This window comes from Heteronotia binoei, chromosome 14 (assembly GCF_032191835.1).
Source record: "Heteronotia binoei isolate CCM8104 ecotype False Entrance Well chromosome 14, APGP_CSIRO_Hbin_v1, whole genome shotgun sequence".
Lineage (NCBI taxonomy): Eukaryota > Metazoa > Chordata > Lepidosauria > Squamata > Gekkonidae > Heteronotia > Heteronotia binoei.
The window spans coordinates 45,898,735-45,924,372 of NC_083236.1; the positions used below are offsets into that span (position 1 = coordinate 45,898,735).

Sequence of the window (25,638 nt, forward strand, 5' to 3'; positions counted from 1 at the left end):
GGGGGAATCTTTGCTCCTCTGCCAAAAAAAAAAATCATGCCCTTAATATAAAGAAAACCAGCTATTTGTGCTAGAATACTTTTAAAAAATATACATGCATTAGTCTCCTGGACAAATACATAAGAATTCATCTGGGCATAAGTGATTTTGTATTTAGGAGTTTGGCAGTTGCATTATTCTTAGGTCAGATTGATATCAACCTGTGTGAAGAAACAAGTTTCCCCCCACCTGCCTGGGCTGCTCTGTGGCTTGCTCATAAGCAGGCTCTAAGAGAGACCCCTCCTCTGTATACTCTCCAGGGCATAAGGTGGGGAGGAGGAGAACGGGGCTTTATGAGCACAGCAACAGTGATACAGCTTTCTGCTGTGTTCCTGCTTCTCAAGATGAAAGTGACAGGCTCCATATGTTGCCTCCATGTATTGTGAGTTTCCTGCAACCAGGACTATGAGTTCCCTGCAACCAGGATTAAATGCACATGTACCTCATCACATACAGTGACTACATGCCCTTGAGAGTGTGTGCGTGCACACACTATACCTGATGGCATTGACTCTTAGTATGGCACAGTAAACTGTGTGTGTTTTTAACCTTCTAGTTCTCTGCAGTGCTCCCACATAAAAGATAAAGGTAGTCCCCTGTGCAAGCACCAGTCATTTCCGACTCTGGGGTGATGTTGCTTTCACAAAGTTTTCACGGCAGACTTTTTACGGGGTGGTTTGCCATTGCCTCCCCCAGTCATCCCATGTAGGAAACTGTTAAACATGTGAAGTAACCCCTTACTTATAGGAATCATAGACACCCATAGGTTCCTTTAAAGCAGACTGAATTAGGGTGAGCTGTTCCCTATTAAGATGGAGCTTGAAAAATCCAACCCAGGCCCAGTGGAAAATCATCTTCACAGAGCAGAAGCGAAGCACAACTTCCCCATGTGCTGGAGTATATAATCTCCTCTTCCCTTACCCACCCTGACTCCTGTAACAGCAAGGCACTGTTGGATCTGGTAGACAGAAGGGAAGCAAAGACAACAATCCTAACCACCACAATAAATGAGACAGGGACAATTCTGCTGATTTGAATTAACCATCCTCATTTAATTGTGGGAAGGAGGGGCCAAGGCTCTCTTTTATTTGTTTTAACTTGCTGAAAGCTGCCAAAAACACATACACACTCATGTTCTCTTGCCTTAGTCATGCCAGATAACCTCACTGGTGCTAGAGATATTCACCTAGAATGGAAGTTTTGTTCCTAGGTGATACCTATGCTATAAAGGGATGCGGCCAGAGGAAGTAGGGACCTTAGGAACAGATCGTTATTATTTTCATCCTGAAGGAAGGAGTAAGATTGTCAACGTGAGAAAGATGAGCCAGGCTTTAAGGCCCAGCTGCACCCTTGCTTTTTAGCCTTTTCTACAAGCCACAGGCGGGCCAAGCCCCGCCCTGTTGCCCAAGTAACAATGCAAGACTGGCAAGTTTAGCATATGTAAAATACTTCTCCCACCCCTGCTGGTGGTGGTTCGTTTTCTGGCACTGGAACATTTTAGCATGTGCACCAGCTCACAGGTGTACAACTGCTGCTGGAAATGGCCTGACTTGGAGGATTCAGCTTTTTTTTGGCTTTTCCCACGTGAGCAGTTAGAACACTGGGCACTTACATGAGAGTATACAAGAGCGAAAGGTGAAGAAAAAGGACAGCCCAGAAGTCGTGCAAGGGTTGGAATGCTACCGTCCCTCTGGAAACACTTCTGGCTTTACCACCCATGGAGCCACCATGGAGCTTGCTTGCCCCCCTGTGCCGAATTGCTCACACCCTTCCAGCTGCTGCAAGTCATTAGCCTTTCCTCTGCACTCCTTCGCTTGAGCTGCCACCATGCAGGAACAACCAGCACCAACTCAGTGCTCCTGTGTCGGTGACTTAGGGGGCAGCACAGCAGTTCTTTGGTCTAGGGCTGTATTCTGTGCATTCTCAAGAGTCTGTTCCAGAGCTGGCTGCAGCTCTTCACCTGTGTCTTTTTTCGGCCTTGCCTCTGTAGCTGCCGTGGTCCTTTCCTGGGGTGGAGTGCCTGCAAGAGAACGCAAAAATCTTATCAACCTAGCACAAGCAGAGCTCGTTCAGCTCCAAGGAAATCGGAATGCAGCACGTATGAGCTGGCATCAATAATATGCTAAACACTTAACTGCTGTCAAAAAGCAAGCGGTAAACACATTGCCAGCTCATCTGTCATCAGTGCAAGACGACAGTAGCAGTAACACCTCGTCAGGAATTGTGGTGTTAGAACTTAGCCTGTGGAGTTCTTACTGAACAGTGATTTGAATTCGCAGCTAGGGGGAAAAAAGGAAGATGTTTTACACACACATCCTTCTGCCATTCCTACCTGGGGAGTCAGATGATGCAGGTGTTTCAGGTTCCAGCAGGGGCTTGGGCTTAATTTTCCATTTCAGGATTGGGGAGCGCTGCAGACAAAGAGGGAGTTTCGTGTCTGCAGGGAAATCAAGCCACATTTAAGATGTTAGCAAACTGTTCAGAAAGGCCTGTTGTGATTGGAACAGAAAAACAGGGCTGGAGATCTGATCATCGCCGAACACCCTGGTGGGGCAGCTGCTGTTCTGCTCCAGGCCTCTTGGCAACAAGAGAACCCATTTTCAGTTTCAGGGAAGAGGGACTAAAGCCATAAGTTAACTGGAAGTAGAGCTTCTTTTTCAATTTTTAAAAAAAATGTATACAAAATGTATATCGGGAGGGGGGGTTCACAAGAGGTCAACGAGGCAGCTAACAGATTTAAAACATACATAAGACCACATCTTAAAACCATTAAAACAGCTGGAATATGTACAAAGACATAAAAGCAATTGAAACGTTTGGTGAGGAAATACCAAACAAACCAAAAAAGACTTCCCTCGCTGGAAGGTGATGGTGGTGCAGCAGCAGCAGCAGCAGGGGACACAAATCTCCCTGGGGAGAGAGTTCCAGAGCTCTGTTGTTTGAGGCTGGGACAGCAGGCTGCTCAACACTTTACGGAATTTTGGATCTGTGCTTCAAGGAACGCACTTAAAATGAAAGAGCAGAGCAAAGTCTTCCAGGCAGGCCTCACCTTAAAAAAACAATCCTGCCCCTAGCTTTTTTGATAGCGTCTGAACCACCTACAACATAGTGCCATGGTGAATTTCAGCCTAGGACCTGGGAGGCCAGGGTTCAACTGCTCACTCTCACAGCGTAACCTTGGCTAGTAGTCTCTCTCTCTAACCAACTTCACAGGATTATACAGGATAAAATGGAGGGAAGAAAGGGGTATAAATGCCTTCCTCCTCCCCTTTCAACAGGAAGCTTACAGAGCTCCTGCTAAACCTATATGGCTGCTCAGGGCTCCCCCCCGCCCCCCGGAAAAAGAGATGCTGGAACTCTCAAGAGGGAAATGAAGGAGAAACTCATGGGTGCCCCTCACGAATGTTTAAACAGTTTCTGAGCATTCTCTCCCCCACAGAGAAGTTCTGGAACTCTGTTCTGCCATGTACCCCCAGAAGTATGTACCCTGTAAATACTTTTTTTTGTTTGTTAGCAGGACACAGGATTGGGATCCACCTCAAACTGAGGAAAGCAAGTCTGATCTGAAAGTTTGACTTTGCTCACAAAATCAAAAATGTGTTTTGAGATTATCTGAGAGGCGCCCAGAGGCAGGCAGCTCTTTCTCTGTACTGTGGGCCATAAGGTTCCTGACACACCTGCCTCCAATTACACCTTGGCCAGTGTTCCCTCTGAGCTAAGTTAGTGTGAGCTAGCTCACAGACTTTTAGCCTCCAGGTCACACATTTTTGTCTGAGCTCAGGAAGGACGACCGCAGAGCACAATCATTTATACAACAGCTGACAACTTTAATGCCAGGAGCTCACAATGTTTGCTCACAAGACTGCAGCTTAGAGGGAACATTGCCCTTGGCCACAGCGTTCTCTCCGTTTCTACTTACGGTGCAGCTCCACTGCACTTGCTTGGTCCCTGAGCTGTTCCTCGTGAACAGACATGGCCCTCCGGTTTGTTGCAGGCTTCGGGCGAGGTTTGGGTTTGAGTTGATTGTCTGAAAGGAAGAGGACACGTTTAAAAAGCACCCAAGCCAGGCCTTGGCAAATGGCAGTTACATTTCCAGAAGAAGCCAAGGTGCTGGCGCATCCCTTCCTTGGCCCAGATTTTGTCAAGATTTGGATTAATTAACTGCACTCCTTGCAGCCTTCCTAGAAATTCAAGCTCACAAAGCAAGCCAGGTTATCATTTCCCTCTACTTTGCCTCTGATTAATGCATCCTTAAGAGAGCTCTGTGGCGCAAAGTGGTAAGCTGCAGTCCAAGCTCTGCTCACAACCTGAGTTCGATCCCAGCAGAAGCTGGGTTCAGGCGGCCAGCTCACAGTTGGCCTTCCATCCTTCTGAGGTCGGTAAAATGAGTCCCCAGCTTGCTGGAGGGAAAGTGTAGATGACTGAGGAAGGCAATGGTAAACCACCCCTTAAAAAGTCTGCCATGAAAACGTTGTGATGCAACATCACCCCAGAGTCAGAAACGACTGGTGCTTGCACAGGGGACTACCTTTTAAAGTTTCTGCAGGGAACAAGGAACTGGATTTTAGAAAGTAAGATTCTGGCACCAGCAAGCATTTTATTCTAGACTTACCTCCCGTAATCGTGTTTATGTCAGCGTATGAATTCTGCAGTTCAGAGAAAGCCCGTCCTTCTTCGGCATTGCTGGTCCTTCTGATGGGAGGAGCGCCTGCAGAACTTCTCCCAATCCTGGGCAAACTGCTGGTCCAGCTCTCCCTGCTTTTTTGCTCTCTGGGGCTGGCTGGCTCCTGAACAGCAAAAGCTCTTCTCGGGGAAGAGCCGAGTTCTGAACATTTGCCTTTGAGCTCTGCGTTCAGTTGCTTCCCAAGAGCTTTCCAGGAGAGTCTCCCTTCACTGAATCCGCCGCTTAGCTCCGTGCTGGTTCTGCTGGTAGCATCAGCAGGCCCTAACCGCACAGAGGGGTCTGTAAAACAGTGATGCAATATGTCGTCTCATGCCAAAGGATGGGCCAGAGTGCCCCAAACATTCTCCCCATGGGCAGGCATACTTGGGTCCATTCTTGGCTCTAAACTCTGCTTGTACCTCCAAAGAAACTTATCCACAGTTTTCTTTTCTGCCCAGGAGAAGGCTGACTAGCCCAACTGAACTGCTGTGAGTCACCCTAAGTGCCTTTTTACTCACATTCAGCTCAGGAGGAACATGAGTGCTACCAGGGCTTTTTTTGTAGCAGGAACTCCTTTGCATGTTAGGCCACACCTCCCTCATGTAGCCAATCTTCAAAGAGCTTACAGGGCTCTTAGTACAGGGCCTACTGTAAGCTCCAGGACAACTGGCTACAGCAGGGGTGTGTGACCTAATATGCAAAGGAGTTCCTGCCTCAAAAAGAAAAGCCGTTAAGTGCTACTGATTTCTTGGTCATGTTGTCACCACTCTCACATGACTACAGTCTGTAGAAACAGTTTCTGTAACTGCCTAGGACATGAAGACATGTTTTCAGACTGCACGTAGGGCACACACTTGCAAGCAAAATAAAATTTTAAAATCCCTGTATATAGAAAAGTAGCACAGCAGAGCTGGGCTAGAATGCTTCTCTCAATACCTGAGGCTAGATAAGAATGTCTCTCAAACAGCGGGTGATAGCTTAGGAGACTGCACTCAAGCTGCAAGACTGGAGGTGAGAACCATGCAAAAGGCTGCCTGAAGAGAGCGAGAACTTCAAGGCAGAGGAGATTCAGAAGCTCACAGCACACCTACCTGTAGACATGGAGTGTGTCCGAGATTTCAGGGTGCAAGGAGGAGGCTCCGCTGAGCTGTCCACGATGTCCCCTAGGAAGGAAATAGCCATATTCAGGGAGCAGGCCAGAAGCTGAGAATCCTTCATTATGGGGTCACACCTAAAGGGAGCTCAAGGGGCACAGCTGTACCCCCCAAAAGGACTCTGAAGTTATCATTTAGGGACCATGCCATTTCAGACTGCATCAATACTCCTGGCATGCAGAAAATAAAAATCCCTGTGCGTAGAAAGAGAGCATAGCAGGGCTAGAATAGAACATGTCTTCCTGTGTGCTTCTTTTCTCTGCATAGAGATTTTTTTTTGGCCCAGAAGTATTCAAATCTTGTGATTCCCCCTCCCCCCTCACACACACACTTGCAGCCTCAAATAGTACAATCCAGATACAAGTTTAACACCACTGTGAGATCTAGCCTTAGTAGCACTCCTACAAGCTGATTTTATGCTACATGGTGAATCGAGGGGATCTGTTTCTTTGTCTATCCTGCTGGCCCAATTTGGAGTCATTTCAGAAATCCTTTCCAAAAAATGCTGTGTCCTCAGGGCCTTTGCTCCAGTTTTGCCCTGGAATAAGCGGCAACACTGCAGGAAACCATCTTGCTTTCAACTGCAGAAAGATCCCTTGAGCTAATTCATGAGGGTTCTTAGGATCCAGTCCTTATAAGGCACTGAATATTTAAAACCTGGCTGATAAATACCTTGTTTGTCACTGAGCAGTAGTTTCTGTTGGATTTGCAATATGCTAACTCCAACAACAGTTTCTCTAGAACAAAGTTGGAGATCCATGGCACTTTTAAGATCAACAAAATTTTATTCAAGGACAGTTCGTCAGGTACACACAAAAAACTTATACTGTAAATAAAACCTTGTTGGTCTTAAAAGTGCCATGGGACTCAATCAGAAACAGTTTATCTACGCAGTGAAAAGCAGCACATTTAAGTGTTGGCAAAGGAAGACCTGCATCACATTTTCTAAAATGTACTGACTTTTCCCTCCACCATGAAAAAAGGTACAAATACAGAACAACCAGCGATACTGTTAATTTCTTTTTAACATGGAAAAGAGCAAATGGCTTGATGTTGATGAAGCCAGGAAGCATCTTCAGGCTATAGAGTGTGGCATTTGCACATTGCAGCCAGTAGATGTCATCCCTGCTCAATATATCCTTGTAGGCAGAGGAAGGTAATTCTTGGTTTGTGTCATTTTACGACTATCGAGTTGTACACATTTCCAGGAGCCAAGCTGGTGTTCAAAGCATTAAACATTGATTCTGCCTAATTCCAGATGTCCAAAGGAGCTTTACACTTGTGTTTTAGAAATTGCAATCATTCAAGCCATATACAAAACAATGTTTCCAAAGTAGCTTTCAATTCAGTATTGGGAGCAGTGTTCCCTCCACACTGAGCAAGTGTGAGCTAGCTCAGTTTTTTAGCCTCTGGCTCACACATTTTTGTCTTTGCTCAGGAAAAATGGCCCCAGAGCAAGCTAATTTATGCAGTAACTCACAGCTTTAAATGCCAGTAGCTCACAAAGTAGAATTTTTGCTCACGAGACTCTAAAGTTTAGAGGGAGTATTGATTCGGAGTGGTGCCTGTTGTGCAAAGATGAGCCAGAAATTTCAAATATTTTTCTGCCCTGATACAGGCAACAATTCTAATGCACTTATTATTTATTACTCACTTTTTTGTCCTACCGCCCCCCGCTTTTATCTTCACTAGAACTCTATAAGAGAGCTAGATTCAAGGTTTTCAGGGCACAAGCTTTCAAGAGTCAGTGCTCCCTTAGTCAGACACAAGTCCTTTGACTCACAAAAGCTTATACCCTGAAAATCTTGTTACCCATTGAAACTGAGAACCCTGTAAACTAGGTTAGACAGAGAGATACTGGGCTATCCCAAAATTTGCAATGCACTTCATGGCATAGTGAGGATAGGTATTTGAACCCAGATCTCTAACCCCTGTACCACCATGAATTAAGACTCACTGCAACAGGCTGACTAGAAAGTGTTCAAGCATCACATTATTCTAACAGCTGGAGAGGGCCAATGATGGTGGGGGGGGGAGGGTTCAAGTGCTACTCACCATCGGAACCAGCTTTCTTGATCTCCCCATCTTTGCTCTGCAAAAGAATCCAAAGAAATTCTCAGAGGTAGATCCTTTTCAGGAAATAAGTACTTATATTTGGTGGGGCTTACATCAAAAAGGTGGTATGGCAAAGGAAACCAAAAGAATCACAGTAGGAGAGAGCACCTTTAAGACTACTTTGGTCTACTACTTCAAACCAACACGGCTGCCCACCTGGATCTATCTCTAAGAGAATCTCAGTTGGTGCAGTGCCAGGATTTGTATATTGGAGGGGGGAAGTTGTAGTGGATGCATGACCGAGGCTGGGTTTCTTGTCTTTATATTATTTTTCATTACTCTCCTGGGGGATACACTCCCCAAAGAGTCTGTGCAGAGACTTGGTAACTGAGTTGTATCTAGAATCATGGAATGGATCAAAAGGCCACAAGGGCTGGCTTCCTGCATGTAGTGATTCCCTGCATGCATTACAATAAAAGAAATCCTGGCAAGTGTGAGCGTGCCAAGAACACTTCCTTTTGGATGTTCATGCAGAGTTGTTCAGAAGAGCTTTTAATGTATGGTTTTAATCTTTGTGCAAGGGATTCAAGGTAATCACTGGGGTATCTGGTCTCAAGACTGGAACGAGCTGTAAGTATGTGCAGGGTCTCCCCCTCTTTACATAGCAGAAATTCTAAAAAAATTATTTTGATTCAAGAAAGCTTTTGATACGATTCAACCCGGAGGGGGAGGCTTTGATTGGTTTTTATATTGTCTGCTTTTGTGATAGAAAGTTTATAGATTAGGATTTGTTTGATGTGGGTTTGTGATACAGTTTTTACATTGAGTTTGTTGCTGACGAAAAAAGATTGTGTAAGCTATTTTAAATAAATATTTATAATGTATTTGTTGAAACAGGCCGCTCAGATTGTGTACTTCCTTTCACAGAGATTTGCATTTGCTGATACTGTTAAGACAATTCAGATTCCTATTATAAGTTATTTTGCAATTTAAGCAAAAACGAGCAGGCTGTGCCTTAGAGTAGCACACGTGGTTTACTCAAAAACTGCACAAATCAAAGCAGACAAAGATATGGCCAGCCTCACAATGGGGGCCCAGGCCTCAAAAATCTCTTCAGTTTTACCATCTCCCTTGGAATTCCTGCGGGACAGCACAAATACAAAACTGTTCGGCAAACTCCTGCTTAGAACCAGTAGCACCAAAGCGAAGAGCCCAACCCCAAAGGCGGCATTGCCGTCTCTCACCTGCTTCTTTTTGCCTTCAGAAGGTAACACCTTGGTGACGCCAATCCGATGCAGCATGACATGGACTCTCTGCTCGAAGGAACTGGGCAGCTCTCCGTCACTTCTCTCAAACGGCCTCTTCTGTGGGGCAAACCATAGGGCAAATCTAGGCACTCTTGCTGGGTCACTGTGACATCACTCAGTCTTTCAGTGGCACAGACCACAACATGCCAGCTTTCACCAACAACCATCTGCTCTTGCCCAGCAGCTCAGGGGGGACCAAATCTTATCCCTCCCCCCAGTCCACCAATGGATCAAAGCGTCTCTTGAGCCTGTAGGTACATCCTTCCCCTCCCTGTAACAGTCATAACCAAAGCCATCTCACCAGTTTCAGGTCTAAATTACTCTTCACTTAAGGCTTTCGCTGCTAAAATTCTGTCTGTTTGGGACAACATATATCTTTGAACATCTCTTTTCTGTAATTAATGTCATAAATGGGCATGGATCCATCTGGTGCTGCACAAACTGCACTGGTTGCCTATTGGGTACCGGGTCCGCTTCAGGGTGCTAGTTCTTACCTTTAAAGATCTCTATGGCAAGGGACCAGCATAGCTTCAAGACTGCCTCTCCCTGCATGAACCCATTTGGTGCTCCCTGCCCCCAGAGCTGTCCCACTGGCCTCAACCAGAGCCAGGGCCTTTTCATCCATGGCTCCTGCCTGGTGGAATGAGCTGCCACTGGAGAGCCAGGCCTTGCAGGACCTGCTTCAGTAGTGCAGGGCCTGTAAAACAGCTCTTTCGGCAGATTTTTGGTTGAAACAGCAGACATCACTTGCTGTTGCCCTCCCCCCCCTTTCATATTGGTAATCCAGGATCGGTTTCCATCAGAATTTGCTTTGAATTGAAGGCTGTTACATCTGAGGCAGAGCTTGTTAACTTAGACCGATTTCGCACTCACCTTACTCCGCCTTCACGTCCGTCTTCTCCGCGCAGAGTCCTCCTGATTTCCCACTATTTGCATCAGGGCTGCAGCAAACATCGCGGTTTTCACACAGCAAATGGAAACTGGTTTTTAGTGGTTTCCGTTTGCTGTGTTTGCTGCAGCCCTGGCGCAAGTTGTGGGAAATCGGGAGGATGCCGCGCAGAGAAGAAGAAGAAGATATTGGATTTATATCCCACCCTCCACTCCAAAGAGTCTCACAATCTCCTTTACCTTCCTCCCCCACAACAGACACCCTGTGAGGTGGGTGGGGCTGGAGAGGGCTCTCACAGCAGCTGCCCTTTCAAGGACAACCTCTGCCAGAGCTATGGCTGACCCAAGGCCATTCCAGCAGGTGCAAGTGGAGGAGTGGGGAATCAACCCCGGTTCTTCCAGATAAGAGTCCGCACACTTAACCACTACACCAAACTGGCGGACATGAGGGCGGAGTAAGGGTGAGTGCAAAATTGGTCACAGTCTATTTTTCTGGATTTTCATGGTTTTAGCTATATGGAATTGCAAATTGTTTTTGTTTAGCTATGATGTAACCCACCCTGAGGGTGGGATATAAGTCAAATAAAATAAATAAAATAAGGAGCCTGCCCTGCCCACCTGCCTGAACAGTATCCTGCTGATGGCGGGGGGAGGGGGGGCACAAATCAGGCAAGGGAGACCCAACGCCCAGCCATATTGTGCCACATCCCCTTCTCTCCAAAGCAGTCAGCAACTACAGGAAACGCAGCTTGTTCATCACCAAATGCAGCTTGATTTGTCTATCAGAAACACTTCCTTTCTGTTCTCTCAGTTGCATTAGCAGTTTTGTCTCTGAACGGAACCAGAGAACAACGCGGGGCCGATTTCCGTACAGCTGCATAGAGAGAGGCTTTCTGTGAGGAAGCCTGGGAAGCCATTTCGGCAACAATGCTTGCCACGTCCCAACCTGAGACGCCACTGAATGTTAAGATTTCCTCCCCCTGGCTGTGAAATAAAAAGCGTATTCTAAATTCTGTGCTAGGCACTTAATCCAAGGCACATGCGGGCCAAATCTGGATTAGGACCACAGTGATGGGGGCTGAAGCTTTTCCCGCCAAGACATGAAACATCCCCAGAGGGACTGCTCTTTGCCCAGTTGGGAGACCTGTGGACCCCATAAGTGTACATGAACCCCAAATGGGACAAACAACAGCTCTCCCAGGGCTTTTTCAGGGTAGGAAATCAGCACAGGGGCAGGCTGAAGCCTCCTCTAAATCGGAGCCATACGTGGTTGGGATGAAGGTTCCAGCACAGAACTCATGATACGCATTTGATCACGCAGATGGGATTGCCAACTGTGACCTGGGAAATTCCTGAAGATTTGGGGGCAGAGCCTGTGGAAGGGAAATCTGGGGACAGATTTCACACCGAACCTATGGTATACCATAGAGTCTGCCCTCTGAAGCTGCCATTCTCTCAAGGGGAATTGATCTCTGTACTCTGGAGATCGGTTGCGATTCCAGATCTCCAAACCCCTCCTGGAGATTGGCAACCCTACGTGCAGACTGGAGGAGGAAAATTTAGCATGTATTTAGGTTCTGAATCACCACACGCTTGACTTTTTCCAGCACGAAAGGAATGGTCTGCCATCTCACTGAGCTGCAACAAAGATAGAACTCTCCATCTTAAAACACAATTCTGACTGTAGAATGAATATATGGTATCAAAACACAAAAAGAGTATCATCAATACAAAACATATCAGTCATGCAGAAAATTAAAACCTCATTCGTTCCAAAATGTTACTACTGTCCTTATATGGCACAAAGCCACTATATTATATTCTAGTGCTATATTTGAGAAAAGGTCCAACGGAGAACCGGTCCACTTAGCAAGCCGTTTCAGATCTCTAATCCTTCTTCTGGGGACCAATCTTGTATTTTATGTGTGATTTTCTAGGTCCAGAAGTGCCAAAAATTATACGATCATCATCCATGTCAATCCAGAATTCCAAGCTAATTTTTATGCATAATAGCGGGAATGCCATAGTTAATCCATTCCATGTCAGCAAAACAGGCATTGGAATGGATTAACTATGGAATGGATTAACTATGGATTGACACAGATGATGATTGTATAATTTTTGGCACTACTGGACCTAGAAAATCACACATAAAATACAAGATTGGTCCCCAGAAGGATTAGAGATCTGAAACGGCTTGCTAAGTGGACCGGTTCGCCGTTGGACCTTTTCTCAAACATAGCACTGGAAAATAATATAGTGGCTTTGTGCCATATAAGGACAGTAGTAGCATTGTGGAACTAATAAGGCTTTAACTTTCTGCATGACTGATATGTTTTGTATTGATGATACTCTTTTTGTGTTTTGATACTATATATTCATTATAGAGTCAGAATTGTGTTTTAACACGGAGAGTTTTATCTTTGTTGTGGTTTAGTATCTCCTCCGTGGTCTCAGTTATACTGTGATCTCATTGAGCTGCACAGGAAAACGAGACTTACTTTCTCATGCCGCACCCCGAGTGTCTCTTCGTCCTCGCCGGACAGGAGTATCAGGGACTGGGATTTCCCTTCCCGGGAGTAGTTCGTCCGAGTCCTGCGAGAACTGTCTGGGGTCTGGCTTTGCTCCAGGGGGCTCCTGCTGTCCCCAGCCAGCCCTCCTTCTTCAGACTTGCTGAGTCCTTTGGGGGATTCGCTGGCTTTGCTGGGGGCCCTCAGAATGTCACTCAGCATCAGCCTCCTGCCCCTCGTTGTGGAAGGGCTGCCCTCAGGCTCCTTCTCCGGCCTGCCAGCCCGGCCCGACTTGGGCTTCTTGAAGGCAAAGAAGTGTCCTATTTTCTTTTTGAGGGTCCGAGAGCCAGAAGACGGTGGGGTGGCCAATGCCGGGGAGGCTTCTGGTGTAACGGGGCTGTAGCCAGGCGGCAGAGAGAAAAACAAGAAAACAACCTTGAAGGGCTGCCCCCAAAACCTGCAGCTTTAGATGGGATGAGGTCAGGGTCCCCAGCGAATAGCCACGGGAGAGGCCCTTGCAGAACAAAATATGCCCATTTCACATTGCGAAAAAAGGTAGTCCCCTGTGCAAGCACCAGTCATTTCCGACTCTGGGGTGACGTTTCATCATGACGTTTTCACTGCAGACTTTTTAATGGGGTGGTTTGCCATTGCCTTCCCCAGTCATCTATGCTTTCCCCCTAGCAAGCTGGGTACTCATTTTACCAACCTCGGAAGGATGGAAGGCTGAGTCAACCTCGAGCTGGCTACCTGAACCCAGCTTCCGCTGAGATCGAACTCAGATCGTGAGCAGAGCTTAGGACTGCAGCTTTACCACTCTGCGCCATGCGGCTCTTTCACATTGGAAAAGGAGCAGGGAAATTCAATTGTCTCTGTAATGGGGACTGATAAGGAAGACTCAAGAGCACTGACTTTTCCGAAGGAGAATCGGGCTATTTAGTGGTGCCTTCACACTACACTGAATAATGCATTTTACATCTGGATTTTTGTTATTCTTACACAGTAAAATCTGGATGTAAAACACATTATTTAGTGTAGTGTGAACGCACCATTGGATCTCTCTTCCCATAAATGTTTTGGGTTGCTGTTGAATTACATGATAATACTTGCTGTGTGATCATGCAGACACCGGACTCCAATTAGAAAGTATATTTTTAGACAGCGGCTATAAGACAACTGTCTTGCTTAACGCGCAAACTGATACATCCAGGACAGCATGCACACAAAAGTTTATGCCTCCTACGAGTTTGTGTAGTCTGAACCTATCAAGCCATAGTACCTGCAGCAGCCTATCACAACATTTTCGTTCCCAGGGATAGAAGAATAGATCAAGCATGGCTGTGGTGGCTGGACTAGGATTTGGTTGACCCAAGTTCGAACCCCCACTCCTCCATGGAAGCTCACCCTGTGACCTTGGGCCAGTCACTCACCCTCAATCCGCCCCACAGGGTCGTTGTTGAGAGGATAAAATGTAGGAGGAGGCAAACAGTGTTGCAAACCACTAGGCATCCTCATTGGAGAGAAAAGCAGGGTAGAAATAAGTGAATAAATAAAAGAAGAAAAGCTCTAGGGCAAGGGTGGCCAAACTGTGGCTCAGGAGCCATATGTGGCTCTTTCACACATATTGTGCGGTTCTCAAAGTCATCCCATTGTCTGGCTTGGAGAAGGCATTTGTCTCTTTAAATCACTTCTCCAAGCCAAGTCAGCTGATGGCTTGGAAAATGCATTTAAAGTTAAAGTTGCTTTCTTTCCATCTCTCCTTCCCATCTCTCCCCATCTATTTCCTTCCTTCCTTCCCTCCCACCCCTCTTCCTTCCTTCCCTCAAACATCTGACGTTGATGTCTTGCAGCTCTCAAACATCTGACATCCATGTCTTGTGGCTCTCAAACACATGACTTTATTCTATGTGGCTCTTCCATTAAGCAAGTCTGGCCAACCCTGTGAGCCTAGGGACTGCTCTGTCAGAGGAAAAATCTGCTCATGAACACTAGTGGAGACTGGCTTACTTCGGATGGACCCCAGAATTTAGAGCATGCCATGTTCTGAGCACTCATTGGCTCTCCGGAGACAGCACTGGGCAATTGTTCAGCATGCTGCTGCAGAAGAAGGTAGGTAAGTTGGCTGCATAGAAACAGTGGGAAGCTACAGTGCTAGAACCATCCCTGGGCCCTTAGATTGCTTCCTCTAGCGTCTCTGCATGTCAGACAGCTTTTGCAGTCTACCCTCAGATTGCATTTTCATGAACATAATTCAAGTTTATAATTCGTTTATAATCCAAGCAATTCCATTTAACCTGCTAAACATATCTACTATAAAAGTGGTCAGCCAACTCTAATAATACTTCCCTTAGCATCAGTTTTACAGTCTTTCTTGAGGATACTGGATCCTTGACTGTCACTGCCTATGGTGAAAAGCACACCGTCTCCACCCTATCCCCAAATTTCAGCCCCCCTCCCCACTTCTCCTTGGCTTGAAGCGCTCCCCTCCCCTGATTAAGTCAAAGTCTTCACTTACGGTAAGTGCTCATGAATCACCTTCTTTGTGAAGAAGTCGTCTAGGCCTTCATCCAACCTCGCAATGCTTCGGTCTTCATCGTTCTCGCGCACCGCTGGCTGCACCTAGGAGCAAGTGCCATAGTTAAAGCAACAGACAGGAGATGTGAGAAAACAGTCAGCTGGAACTGGTTTATTATCTGTTATCCTTTCAAAGTTGTAGAGCGCTTTGCAGGGGTGGGAGTCTATCAGGAGCTCCTTTGCATATTAGGCCACACACCCCTGATGTAGCCAATCCTCCAAGAGCTTACAAAAAAGCCTTGGAGGATTGGCTACATCAGGAGTGTGTGGCCTAATATGCAAAGGAGCTCCTGATAGAATTCCAGCCCTGGCACATTGACAATTTATACTGAAAAAGTGACATATGAATTCAACAAACAACCTGTGTCCCCAGGAAAGCAGAACTGTTATGGAGGATTATTCAGTCTTGCAGCAGACTCAGAGAGAAGAAATAAACTGTTTGTCCAGACAGCCACCACAAGCTTTCAGCTTCATCAAGATTTGGGTGTGGACTTGGATAGCCCAGGCAAGCCTGATCTTGTCATATCTCAGAAGCTCAGCAGGGTCGACTCTGGCAAGAACTTGGATGGGAGACCTCCTTGGAATACCAGAGCCAGGAGGGCAGGGGCAGGCTTTATTCCGTCACGTATCTGAATAGCCTCCATGCTCCAGGTAGGGGACCGTCACTAGAGGTCACTATGACTTACAGGTGTACACATGCATACACACATTAAAAATACAAAATAAGATTTGGGTCTAGAAAACTCTTTGAAACCACATAAAAATTGGTCAGACTTGGTTTGCTCCTGGAAGATCTTCAATTTCCTTTAAAGAGTGGAGAGAAGTTAATATCTTTAGACTATGTGATTTAACTTACAGGGGGAAATTATACTCACAAAAGCAGATGGAGAAAAAAATTGGGTTCAGCATTCCTTGGTTTAAATATCAACAAATATTTTCTATGACTAAGGTGAATGATTTGAAAAATGCTTTTCCAAGGGATCTCACAACTTTTGAAACGTTTGAAAGCCGGCTTTCCTAGATTGAAGGGGGTACTGAAATCCATTTATGAGCTCTTAAATAGAAATAAATGGTCATTGTTATCATCGCAACAAAAGGCTTGGCATAGAAATTAAGATTTAATACCGAGTGAGTCTCAATGGAAAACGATATGGTCTGACTGTTTGTTTAAATCAAAGTCAAACAACATTAGATTTCAAAATTACAAAGTTTTCTCAAGATGGTACATGACTTCGCAAAAACTCTATCACTGCAAGTCAGTAACATCAACAAATTGCTGGAAGCAGTGTGGGGCCCCAGGTTCATTTTTGCACTGCTGGTGGGAATGCAAAATTATAATGTGCTTCTGGAACAAGATTCTGCCAATCATTAACTGTATAGCTGGAGCTACAATTCCTAATTCTCCAGAGTCTATACTCCTAAACTTTTGGGGAAATACAGAAGTTACTAAATTGCAGCAACATTTAGTAGCTTCTTTAATTGGAATAGCTCAGGACTGGAAGAAAAGGTCTACTCCAACAGTTAGAAAGTGGTTTATAAAAGTATGGGATATCCTTGTTTCAGATAAGTTGGCATCACAGATTCTTACATCTGAAAATTCATCGTATAAGTAAAATTTTGAAGAGAAATAGTTTTGCTTTTTTCAATATGTAACTTCCCAAAGTAATCCATGTTGTAAATTCCCAAGGAGATACTTGAATTTTGTTTGCTATCGAGTGTCTGATGGTTTGTCTGTATGGATATACTATGTATGTATTATTTTGCAGTCTTGCTCTATTTTGTTTTAGTTTTAATTTTGCTCTGTAATTTTGAGTTTCACTTTTTATTTTATTTTATTTTTGTATTACTTTGAAATTTTAATAAACTATTTAAAATTTAAAAAAGAAAAAAGAAACCACATAAAAAAGCATCTCATGGGAATCTGGTCAGGGCACAGAAGCCCTTGAAGTGCCAGACCAATTTTGCAAATTGGAAAGGAAAGGTTCCCTGTGCAAGCACCAGTCGTTTCCGACTCTGGGGTGACATTGTTCTCGCCACGTTTTCACGGCAGACTTTCTACGATGTGGTTTGCCATTGCCTTCCCCGAGACAAATTAGCCCTCTTGTATTTAAACACTTGGATCAATAACCTCCCTCACAACTCTGTCCTGGCAAACACTCTTCAAGAAAGGAATGCTTTGGAGATGGGATTGGTTGGTGTACCTTCTGGAAGCCACATGAACAGATAAAGCTGTCTTGTTCTGAACCTACCAAGGGCAGTCTGGCCTTATTCTGATAGGCAATGGCTCTCCAGAGTCACAGGAAGAGGTCTTTCCCAACAGCTGCTACATGGTTCTGCTAACTGGAGGTGCTGAGATCAAATCTAGAACCTTCAGCATGCCAAGCAGATACTCTCACACACTGAGCCAAAGGTCCACCTAAAATGTCAAGTTCCAGAGTCCTGTTCACAGCTTGAACTCATCCCAGGCAGTTTAAACCTTGATTCACCTCCTCAAAAAAGTAATCTGAGGCAGATCTTAACCCTTGGTTATGTTCCCCCTGCACTTTGATTCCTGACTTGGGTAGTCCAGGTGACCTCAATCCTGTCAGATCTCAGAAGCTAAGCAAGGTCAAGTAAGCTAGAAATGGCTAGTAATTGGAAGAATGACCTTGCTGTGTCCCCTCTAAACTGAGTTTGTGTGAGCTAGCTCATAGTTTTTTAGCATTTGGCTCACACTTTTTTGTCTTAGCTCAGGAAAAATGGCCCCAGAGCAAACTAATTTATACAGCAGCTCACAACTTTAATGCCAGGAGCTCACAAAGTAGATTTTTTGCTCACAAAATTTCACAGCTTAGAGGAAATATTTAAGTCGGCTGTGTCTTGACAGGACTTTCCACTATTATCAGGCATGTTGGGCCCAGACTGTGATCACGACTACAGTGTGGAGCGTACAGTTGCCACGTCCTCTCACCTGTCTGGCAGGGTGATTTGGGGGGCATCCCGGGGTGGACAGGGACATTTTTTCAACCTCAAAACCAAAGAGTGTTTTTTTTGCCCTCTAAACCATCGATTCTGCCCAAATACTAGAGCGTACCCATGAAACATCCCCAATGCAATGACATCACTTCTGGGTTATGCCATTGCTCTGAGCAGGGCTTTTTTTTGTAGCAGGAACTCCTTTGCCTATTAGGCCACACACCCCTGATGTAGCTAATCTTCCAAGAGCTCACAGTAGGCCCTATAAGAACAGCCCTGTAAGCTCTTGAAGGACTGGCTACATCAGGAGGATGTAGCCTAATAGGCAAAGGAGTTCCTGGTGCTGAGGATGTTGTGTGGCAATGTCCTTGTTTAGGGAAGGGGTTCCCGCTGCAACCCAGCTGTCCACGGCAGAAAGGAGTCCCTGAAACCAGGGAACCCCTGCTGGGACCTGGGGCAATGAAAATACAAACTGTGATTAGAATCACAGTAATAACGAAAAACAAATTCTTGACACAAACAAATGTGTCTTATTAATATAAATACAAGGAAAAGTGGAAAACCTTATACAAAAATCTATAACGCATACAATCCAAAGACAAGAACTGTCATATAAAAAAAAGAGTGACAACTAATCAGAAACTTAGTAGAATTCAAAAACTCCGTCCAAATAAGGTACTAAAGTTCACAAAACTTTAAAGAGGCCCACAGTCCAATATACAATTCGGATTGTCTTAATCCAAGAATAAGTTGACCTGACAAGGAACAAGGAGTCTGGAGTAGCTGCCCCACATTTCAAAGATAATGAGTCTTCTTCCTCAGCATAAGTAAATTATTGGACATGCAACTGTAAATTCCAGTATGGCAAAAAGCCTCAGTGTAAGTCAGGCAATAAGCCACACAGCTCTGTAGAGCCCCAAGACAATGCATCAATTCTCAATTTTAGATGTTAAATTCGGAATTTTAAATTGCAAAGACCACTCAGAGCATTCAGTGACTTAACATGGTGCTCAACATTTTCAAAGCCTGGGGGGCTGGCAAACCAAAAGGGGGGGGGGGTTAAGCTTTCCCTTATGCTGCTTTCCTGACCTACTAGGGTTGCCAAGTCCAATTCAAGAAATATCTGGGGACTTTGGGAGTGGAGCCAGGAGACATTAGGGGTGGAGCCAAGATCAAGGCTGTGACAAGCATAATTGAACTCCAAAGGGAGTTCTGGCCATCACATTTAAAGGGACCGCGCACCTTTTCAATTCCTTCCTTCCATAGGAAATAATGAAGGACAGGGGCACCTTCTTTTGGGGCTCATAGAATTGGACCCCCTGGTCCAATCATTTTGAAACTTGGGGGTTATTTTGGGGAGAGGTACTAGATGCTATACTGGAAATTTGGTGCCTCTACCCCAAAAAACAGCCCCCCCAGAGCCCCAGATACCCGTGGATCAATTCTCCATGATTTTCTATGGGAATAAATCTCCATAGGGAATAACAGAGTTCCCAGCAGACATTTCCCTCCCCTCCCCCTGCTTTCTGACGACCCTGAAGCGGGGGGAGGGCCTCCAAACTGGGGGATCCCCTGCCCCCACCTGGGGATTGGCAACCCCACCTGGAAGCTGGCAACCCTAGAAGCAAATAGTTCCACTTCAGATCAGAAAAATGGGGGGAGGATGAAGACCAAACACCTCCCTTTCCCTATGCTGCAGTCAGGATCAGCTCCCTGATAAATGCATTAGCTAAAACCCCAGAGGGTCCAGTCACAGGATTCAGAATGTTTTGTCTGCTTTTTTCCTTGACACAGCCTTTTAAGCGTGGAGGCGCTTTCTTAGCCTCAGAACCCGAGTGCCACCCTAATTGATGGCGCCTCTCTTCTTACAAGTTCTTGAGCAGTGGCAGACCTTTGAAACTCACCACCACCTGACCCACTTTGAATGAACAGGCAGCAAAACGGCTTTACTCTTTAGCTATACAAACATGTGATCCTTTTAGACAGGTGTAAAAATACGAGAGGGCGGGAGACTGTATCTCTAGGCTATCTTCAGTGCTGCCTTGGCATGACAGGATCCTTGCTTGCAACTCAACCACTCGTTTATCAGGGCAATGCTAAGCTGCGGAAAACTAGCTTAGAAGCGGCCCTGGAAAACTCAGGCTGAGTTGCCACAGTCAGTTGCACAGACCCATCCCTCCCTCATTTGTTGCTGGCCCCAGAGGAGGGTGGCAGAGCCCTTTGAAGCTTCCAGGTCATTTGCTAGTTTGGTGTTGAGAGCCAGTTTGGTGTAGTGGTTAAGTGTGCAGACTCTTATCTGGGAGAACCGGGTTTGATTCCCCACTTCTCCACTTGCAGCTGCTGGAATGGCCTTGGGTCAGCCATAGCTCTTGCAGAGTTGTCCTTGAAAGGGCAGCTTCTGTGAGAGCTCTCTAAGCCCCATCCACCTCACAAGGTGTCTTTTGTGAGGGAAGGAGATAAAGGAGATTGTGAGCTGCTCTGAGACTCTGATTCAGAGAGAAGGACAGGTATAAATATATGGTCTTCTTCTTTCGATAGTGAACACAGAGGACAGTTGATCAGAACGAGGAAAAGTCCACACGATGGTCACCAAATGGGACTGGCTGGGAAATAATGAGCAAAATATAGCTCTCTGTTAGTGGATCCCTAACGATAATTTGTTGCAGCCCTAAGGATACCAACCTCCAGGTGTCACCTGGATATCGCCTGCTTTTACAACTGATCTCTATCTGGTAGAGATCAGCTCCGCTGGAGAAAATGGCGCTTTGGAGGGTGGACTCTATGGCATTAAAACCTGCTGAGATCCCTCCCCTTCCTAAACCCCACCCTCTAGAGGCTCCACACCCATCTCCATGTATTTCCCAACCCAGATCTGGCAACCCTGTGCAGTCTTAAGCCAATAAAATATGAAATAACTAATTAACAGGGCAATCCTAAACCAAGTGCATAGAAGTCAGTGGGCTTATAAGGGTGTAACTCAGTTTTATATTGCACTAGAAAGCTTTACAACAATTAAAAACATTTAATAAACAACACACACTATATAAAGCTTTTTAAAAATGAGCAATCAGTCCCTGGGACTAAATATGTGATATATAAATCAGAAACAACACGATGATACAAGATTATCATGCAGACAGTATACTAAAAAGTAGCCTAACACAGTCAAGGACATGGAATCTCAATGTGTTTATTTAGTAGGGCTAAAAACACCACTGTTTTTTATTGATCTTGTCCAGGGGTGGCCAAACTTGCTTAATGAAAGAGCCACATAGAATAAATGTCAGAAGTTTGAGAGCCACAAGGCATGAATGTCAGGTGTTTGAGAACAGGCAGGCAGGCAGGCAGAAAGGAAGGAAGGAAAAGAGATGGGGGAGGGAGGAGGGAAGGAGAGGTGGAAAGAAAGCAACTTTAACTTTAAATGCATTCTCCAAGCTGCTGGTTGGCTTGGAGGAGTGATTTAAAGGGAGAAATTCCTTCTCCAAGCCAGCTGATGGGGCAGTAGGGGTCCTCAAGAGCCACACAAGTATGTATGAAAGAGCCACATTTGGCTCCCGAGCCACAGTTTGGCTACCCCTGATCTTGTCAATGCTGTCTGCAAACAGGAAGCCGGTTTTCTCTACCCTTCAACAGGACCTTTCTATTCCAGAAATTCTTTTCCAGAGCAATGAAAGAGTAAACACAAAGATCTACCATCTGCCCTAAACCTCAGATGCAAAACCACAGGTGAGGTGCTGCGATGCAGAAACTGCCATCTTCACCCACGGCGCTAGCTATAAACTGACATGTACAAAGGCTTCTCCCTAAAAGAAACTTGGTTCAGAAAATTAGATCCGCCAATCCAGCATGGCACCAGCACAGTGTAGTACTACAGTGCCAAATGAGGATCTGGAAGAAACAGGTTTGAATCCCCACTTGGTCATGGAAGCTCTCAGTCCATTCTCTCTCTCACACCCCGGCATACCTCACAAGGTTGTTGTTGTGTGCCGACAAAACAGAGGTGGAGAGATGATCCTAAGTGGTTTTGGGAAGAAAAGTAGAGTACAAATAGTTCATTAATCACTCAGAACCTGTGGGCGGTCAAAGGCCTTGTTCACACATGCAGGAAAGTGAGTGGTAGAAGCAACCACCTCTGCAGGTGGGAGACTCCAACTGTGAACCTTCCTTTCTTAAGAAGTAGAGACAAACAGATGCGGTGGCTTAAAAAGCCAATGGGATTTTGGGCTGTATCAACCAAAGTATGGTGTCCAGATCACATGAAGTGATGGTATCGCTTTACTCTGCTCTGGTTAGATCTCACCTAGAGTATTGTGTTCAGTTTTTGGCACCACAATTTAAGAAGAATATAGACAAGCTGGAACGTGTCCAGAGGAGGGCAATGAAGATGGTGAGGGGTCTGGAGACCAAGTCCTACAAGAAAAGGCTGAAGGAGCTGGGTATGTTTACCCTGGAGAGGAGATGACTGAGAGGTGGTATGATCACCATCTTCAAGTACTTGAAGGGCTGTCCTATGGAGGATGATGTGGAGTTGTTTTCTGTTACCCCAGAAGGTCAGACCAGAACTAACGGATTGAAATTAAATCAAAAGAGCTTCTGGCTCAACATTAAGAGGAACTTCCTGACCGTTAGAGCAGTTCCTCAGTGGAACAGACTTCCTTGGGAGATGGTGGGCTTTCCTTCCTTGGAGGTTTTAAAACAGAGACTAGATGGCCATCTGACAGCAATGCTGACTCTGCGTATTAGCTCTCTTGGAGTGAAAACTGGAAGTACACAGCTTTAAAGGAAGTACTGATACAGAATCCTGGAAGAGTGGCTATTGTGAATGTATTGTGAATGTGCTATTATTGTGATTGAATGAATGTATATTGTTGTATTGTTCAGTACTTTGAATATAGTAGTGTGACTGTGTTTCCACCTTAATGAATTACATGACAAATAGTATAAAGAATATTTTGTTTTCTTCAGTGATCTTTTTTTACGGGTTCACAATTCTGTGAATTAAGCAGATTGTGAGAAGGAGGGCAGGAAGGGCAGCATCAGCGCTGAGTACTTGTGGCCCTTTCTTACATGTCCAGGGAAATGTTGATGGCCGCTTTGGGATCGGTCAGCCATGTTTCCCCAGGCCATCTTCCAGGCATGGAGCAGTAGGGTTGCCAATCCCCAGGTGGGGGCAGGGGATCCCCCGGTTTGGAGGCCCTCCCCCCGCTTCAGGTTCGTCAGAAAGCGGGGGGAGGGGAGGGAAATGTCTGCTGGGAACTCTGTTATTCCCTATGGAGATTTATTCCCATAGAAAATCATGAAGAATCGATCTGTGGGTATCTGGGGCTCTGGGGGAGTTGTTTTTTGGGATAGAGGCACCACATTTTCAGTATAGCATCTAGTGCCTCTCCCCAAAATACCCCCCAAGTTTCAAAAAGAGTGAACCAGGAGGTCCAATTCTATGAGCCCCAAAAGAAGGTGCCTCTATCCTTCATTATTTCCTATGGAAGGAAGGAATTGAAAAGGTGTGCGGTCCCTTTAAATGTGATGGCCAAAACTCCCTTTGGAGTTCAATTATGCTTGTCACAGCCCTGATCTTGTCTCCACCCCTAATGTCTCCTGGCTCCACTTCCAAAGTCTCCTGGCTCCACCCCCAAAGCCCCCAGATATTTCTTGAATTGGACTTGGCAACCCTATGGAGCAGGGGTGGAGGGGAGGTATTTGTGAATTCCCTGCATTTTGCAGAGGGTTGGACTAGATGACCCTGGAGGTCCCTATGAAAGAGAAGACTCGCTTCATGTGCTCTGCTGGCTTTCTTTCTGTTCAGGGAGCTTTTAAACATCAAGAGATGTTTCAAAATACAGTCCTCTACCTGCAGACTGAAATGGTGCAGCCAATTAGGCGTCCATAGCTGCATGGCCTGATTCCCCCTGCATGTATGAGCCAGGCCTTAACAGAGACTCAGCATCTGCCGCCGGATGAAGGCATCCTTCAACTTACGCCCAAATTTTGCCTTAGCTGCTTTGCGGTGGGATCTCTTTGGTTAGATATTTGGAAAAACCCTGCTTCAGCACACGGCATATGCTACGAAAGTCAGAACATCTCCTTCCTCAGAACCTGTGGGCGACGGAGAGGAATTTGAGTGGGATATGTTCATGTTAGGAAGGAGACAGAAAGAGCAAGCCTCCAGACTTGTGCTCCACACTGGAAGCTCCAGTCAATGGAATTATCCTTAAGACTGCACATCTCATTTTAGGAAGGCATCCAATATTTCCCCCCTTCCATGACGGTGATGTGCGTTTTCTCTCTCTCTCTCTTGCAACCCCTAGGGAGTCTTGCCTCTGTCTCAAATGGAATCCCAGTGGTGAAGAACTGACAACCTTCCTGTCTGCAGAATCTGAAATAAATTTTGTGAAGTCTCTAAAGTGGCGCTAGATCTGTTCGGTTTTGCTGCAACAGACCAACGCGGCTACCCCTCTGGGATTACTGCCTCTGTGCTTGCCACTGCCCCCCTTCAAGCCGGCACACCCGCAGCAAACATGAGGAGGACTAATGTGCTTTCCCAGTAAAGGACACGAACATTCATAAAAGATAGGAAAGGGCCACGGCTCAGTGGTAGAGCATCTGCTCGGAATGCAGAAGGTCAAAGGTTGCCATCTCCAGTTACAAACATCAGATAGTAGGCAATGTGAATCTGCCTGAGACCCTGGAGAGCTGCTTCTGGTCTAAGTAGGCAATACTCCCTACCAGGGGTCATTCTGTAGAAAAAGAGGTGCCGGAGCTCATTAGCACAACTCACTTGCATATGCCACACACCCCTGGGACCACCAGAAGGTGTTCTAAATTATATCAGCCTTAAAACCCTTCCTGAATTATTATAATTGTCCTAATAAAACCTTATTCCCGTCATACTTTTAAAATTACTTTCTCCGATGTGGCCACAGTGGAATGAGGAAGTTTTCAATCTGTCTGCTTTATATGTTTTGGTTATTCCCCCATTTTTTGTGGGGGGAAATACCAGAAAGTTTGTCAGATCGTAGAGTTCAGCAAAATTCTCACAGGGGGTTTGAACAATGGAGCCCAGAAGCAATTATTTTGGGCAGGGAGAGGGGTAAAGAAAGAAGATGATGATATTGGATTTATATCCCGTCCTCCACTCCGAAGAGTCTCAGAGCTGCTTACAATCTCCTTTACCTCCCCCCCCACAACAGACACCCTGTGAGGTAGATGAAGATATTGGATTTATATCCCGCCCTCCACTCCGAAGAGTCTCACAGTGGCTCACAATCTCCTTTACCTTCCCCCCCCCCCCCACAACAGGCACCCTGTGAGGTAGATGAAGATATTGGATTTATATCCCGCCCTCCACTCCAAAGAGTCTCAGAGCGGCTCACAATCTCCTTTACCTTCCTCCTCCACAACAGACACCCTGTGAGGTGGGTGGGGCTGGAGAGGGCTCTCACAGCAGCTGCCCTTTCAAGGACAACCTCTGCCAGAGCTATGGCCGACCCAAG

General features: G+C 45.8%; 1 protein-coding gene across 1 annotated transcript in view; it reads right to left on the reverse strand.

The window, feature by feature from the left end:
• Nucleotides 1-1,067: 1,067 nt before the first annotated feature.
• The window catches only part of LOC132582302 (capping protein, Arp2/3 and myosin-I linker protein 2-like), a 42,333-nt gene continuing 17,762 nt past the window's right edge, over nucleotides 1,068-25,638 (reverse strand). Inside the window, exons 3-11 of the mRNA XM_060253839.1 lie at nucleotides 15,132-15,235; nucleotides 12,608-13,013; nucleotides 9,156-9,275; nucleotides 7,912-7,948; nucleotides 5,794-5,865; nucleotides 4,652-5,002; nucleotides 3,959-4,066; nucleotides 2,372-2,476; nucleotides 1,068-2,059 (exon numbers count right to left, since the gene is read on the reverse strand). Coding sequence (XP_060109822.1) covers nucleotides 1,890-2,059; nucleotides 2,372-2,476; nucleotides 3,959-4,066; nucleotides 4,652-5,002; nucleotides 5,794-5,865; nucleotides 7,912-7,948; nucleotides 9,156-9,275; nucleotides 12,608-13,013; nucleotides 15,132-15,235 — 1,473 coding nt within the window. The 3' untranslated portion in view covers nucleotides 1,068-1,889. The remainder of the gene's footprint in view (nucleotides 2,060-2,371; nucleotides 2,477-3,958; nucleotides 4,067-4,651; nucleotides 5,003-5,793; nucleotides 5,866-7,911; nucleotides 7,949-9,155; nucleotides 9,276-12,607; nucleotides 13,014-15,131; nucleotides 15,236-25,638) is intronic.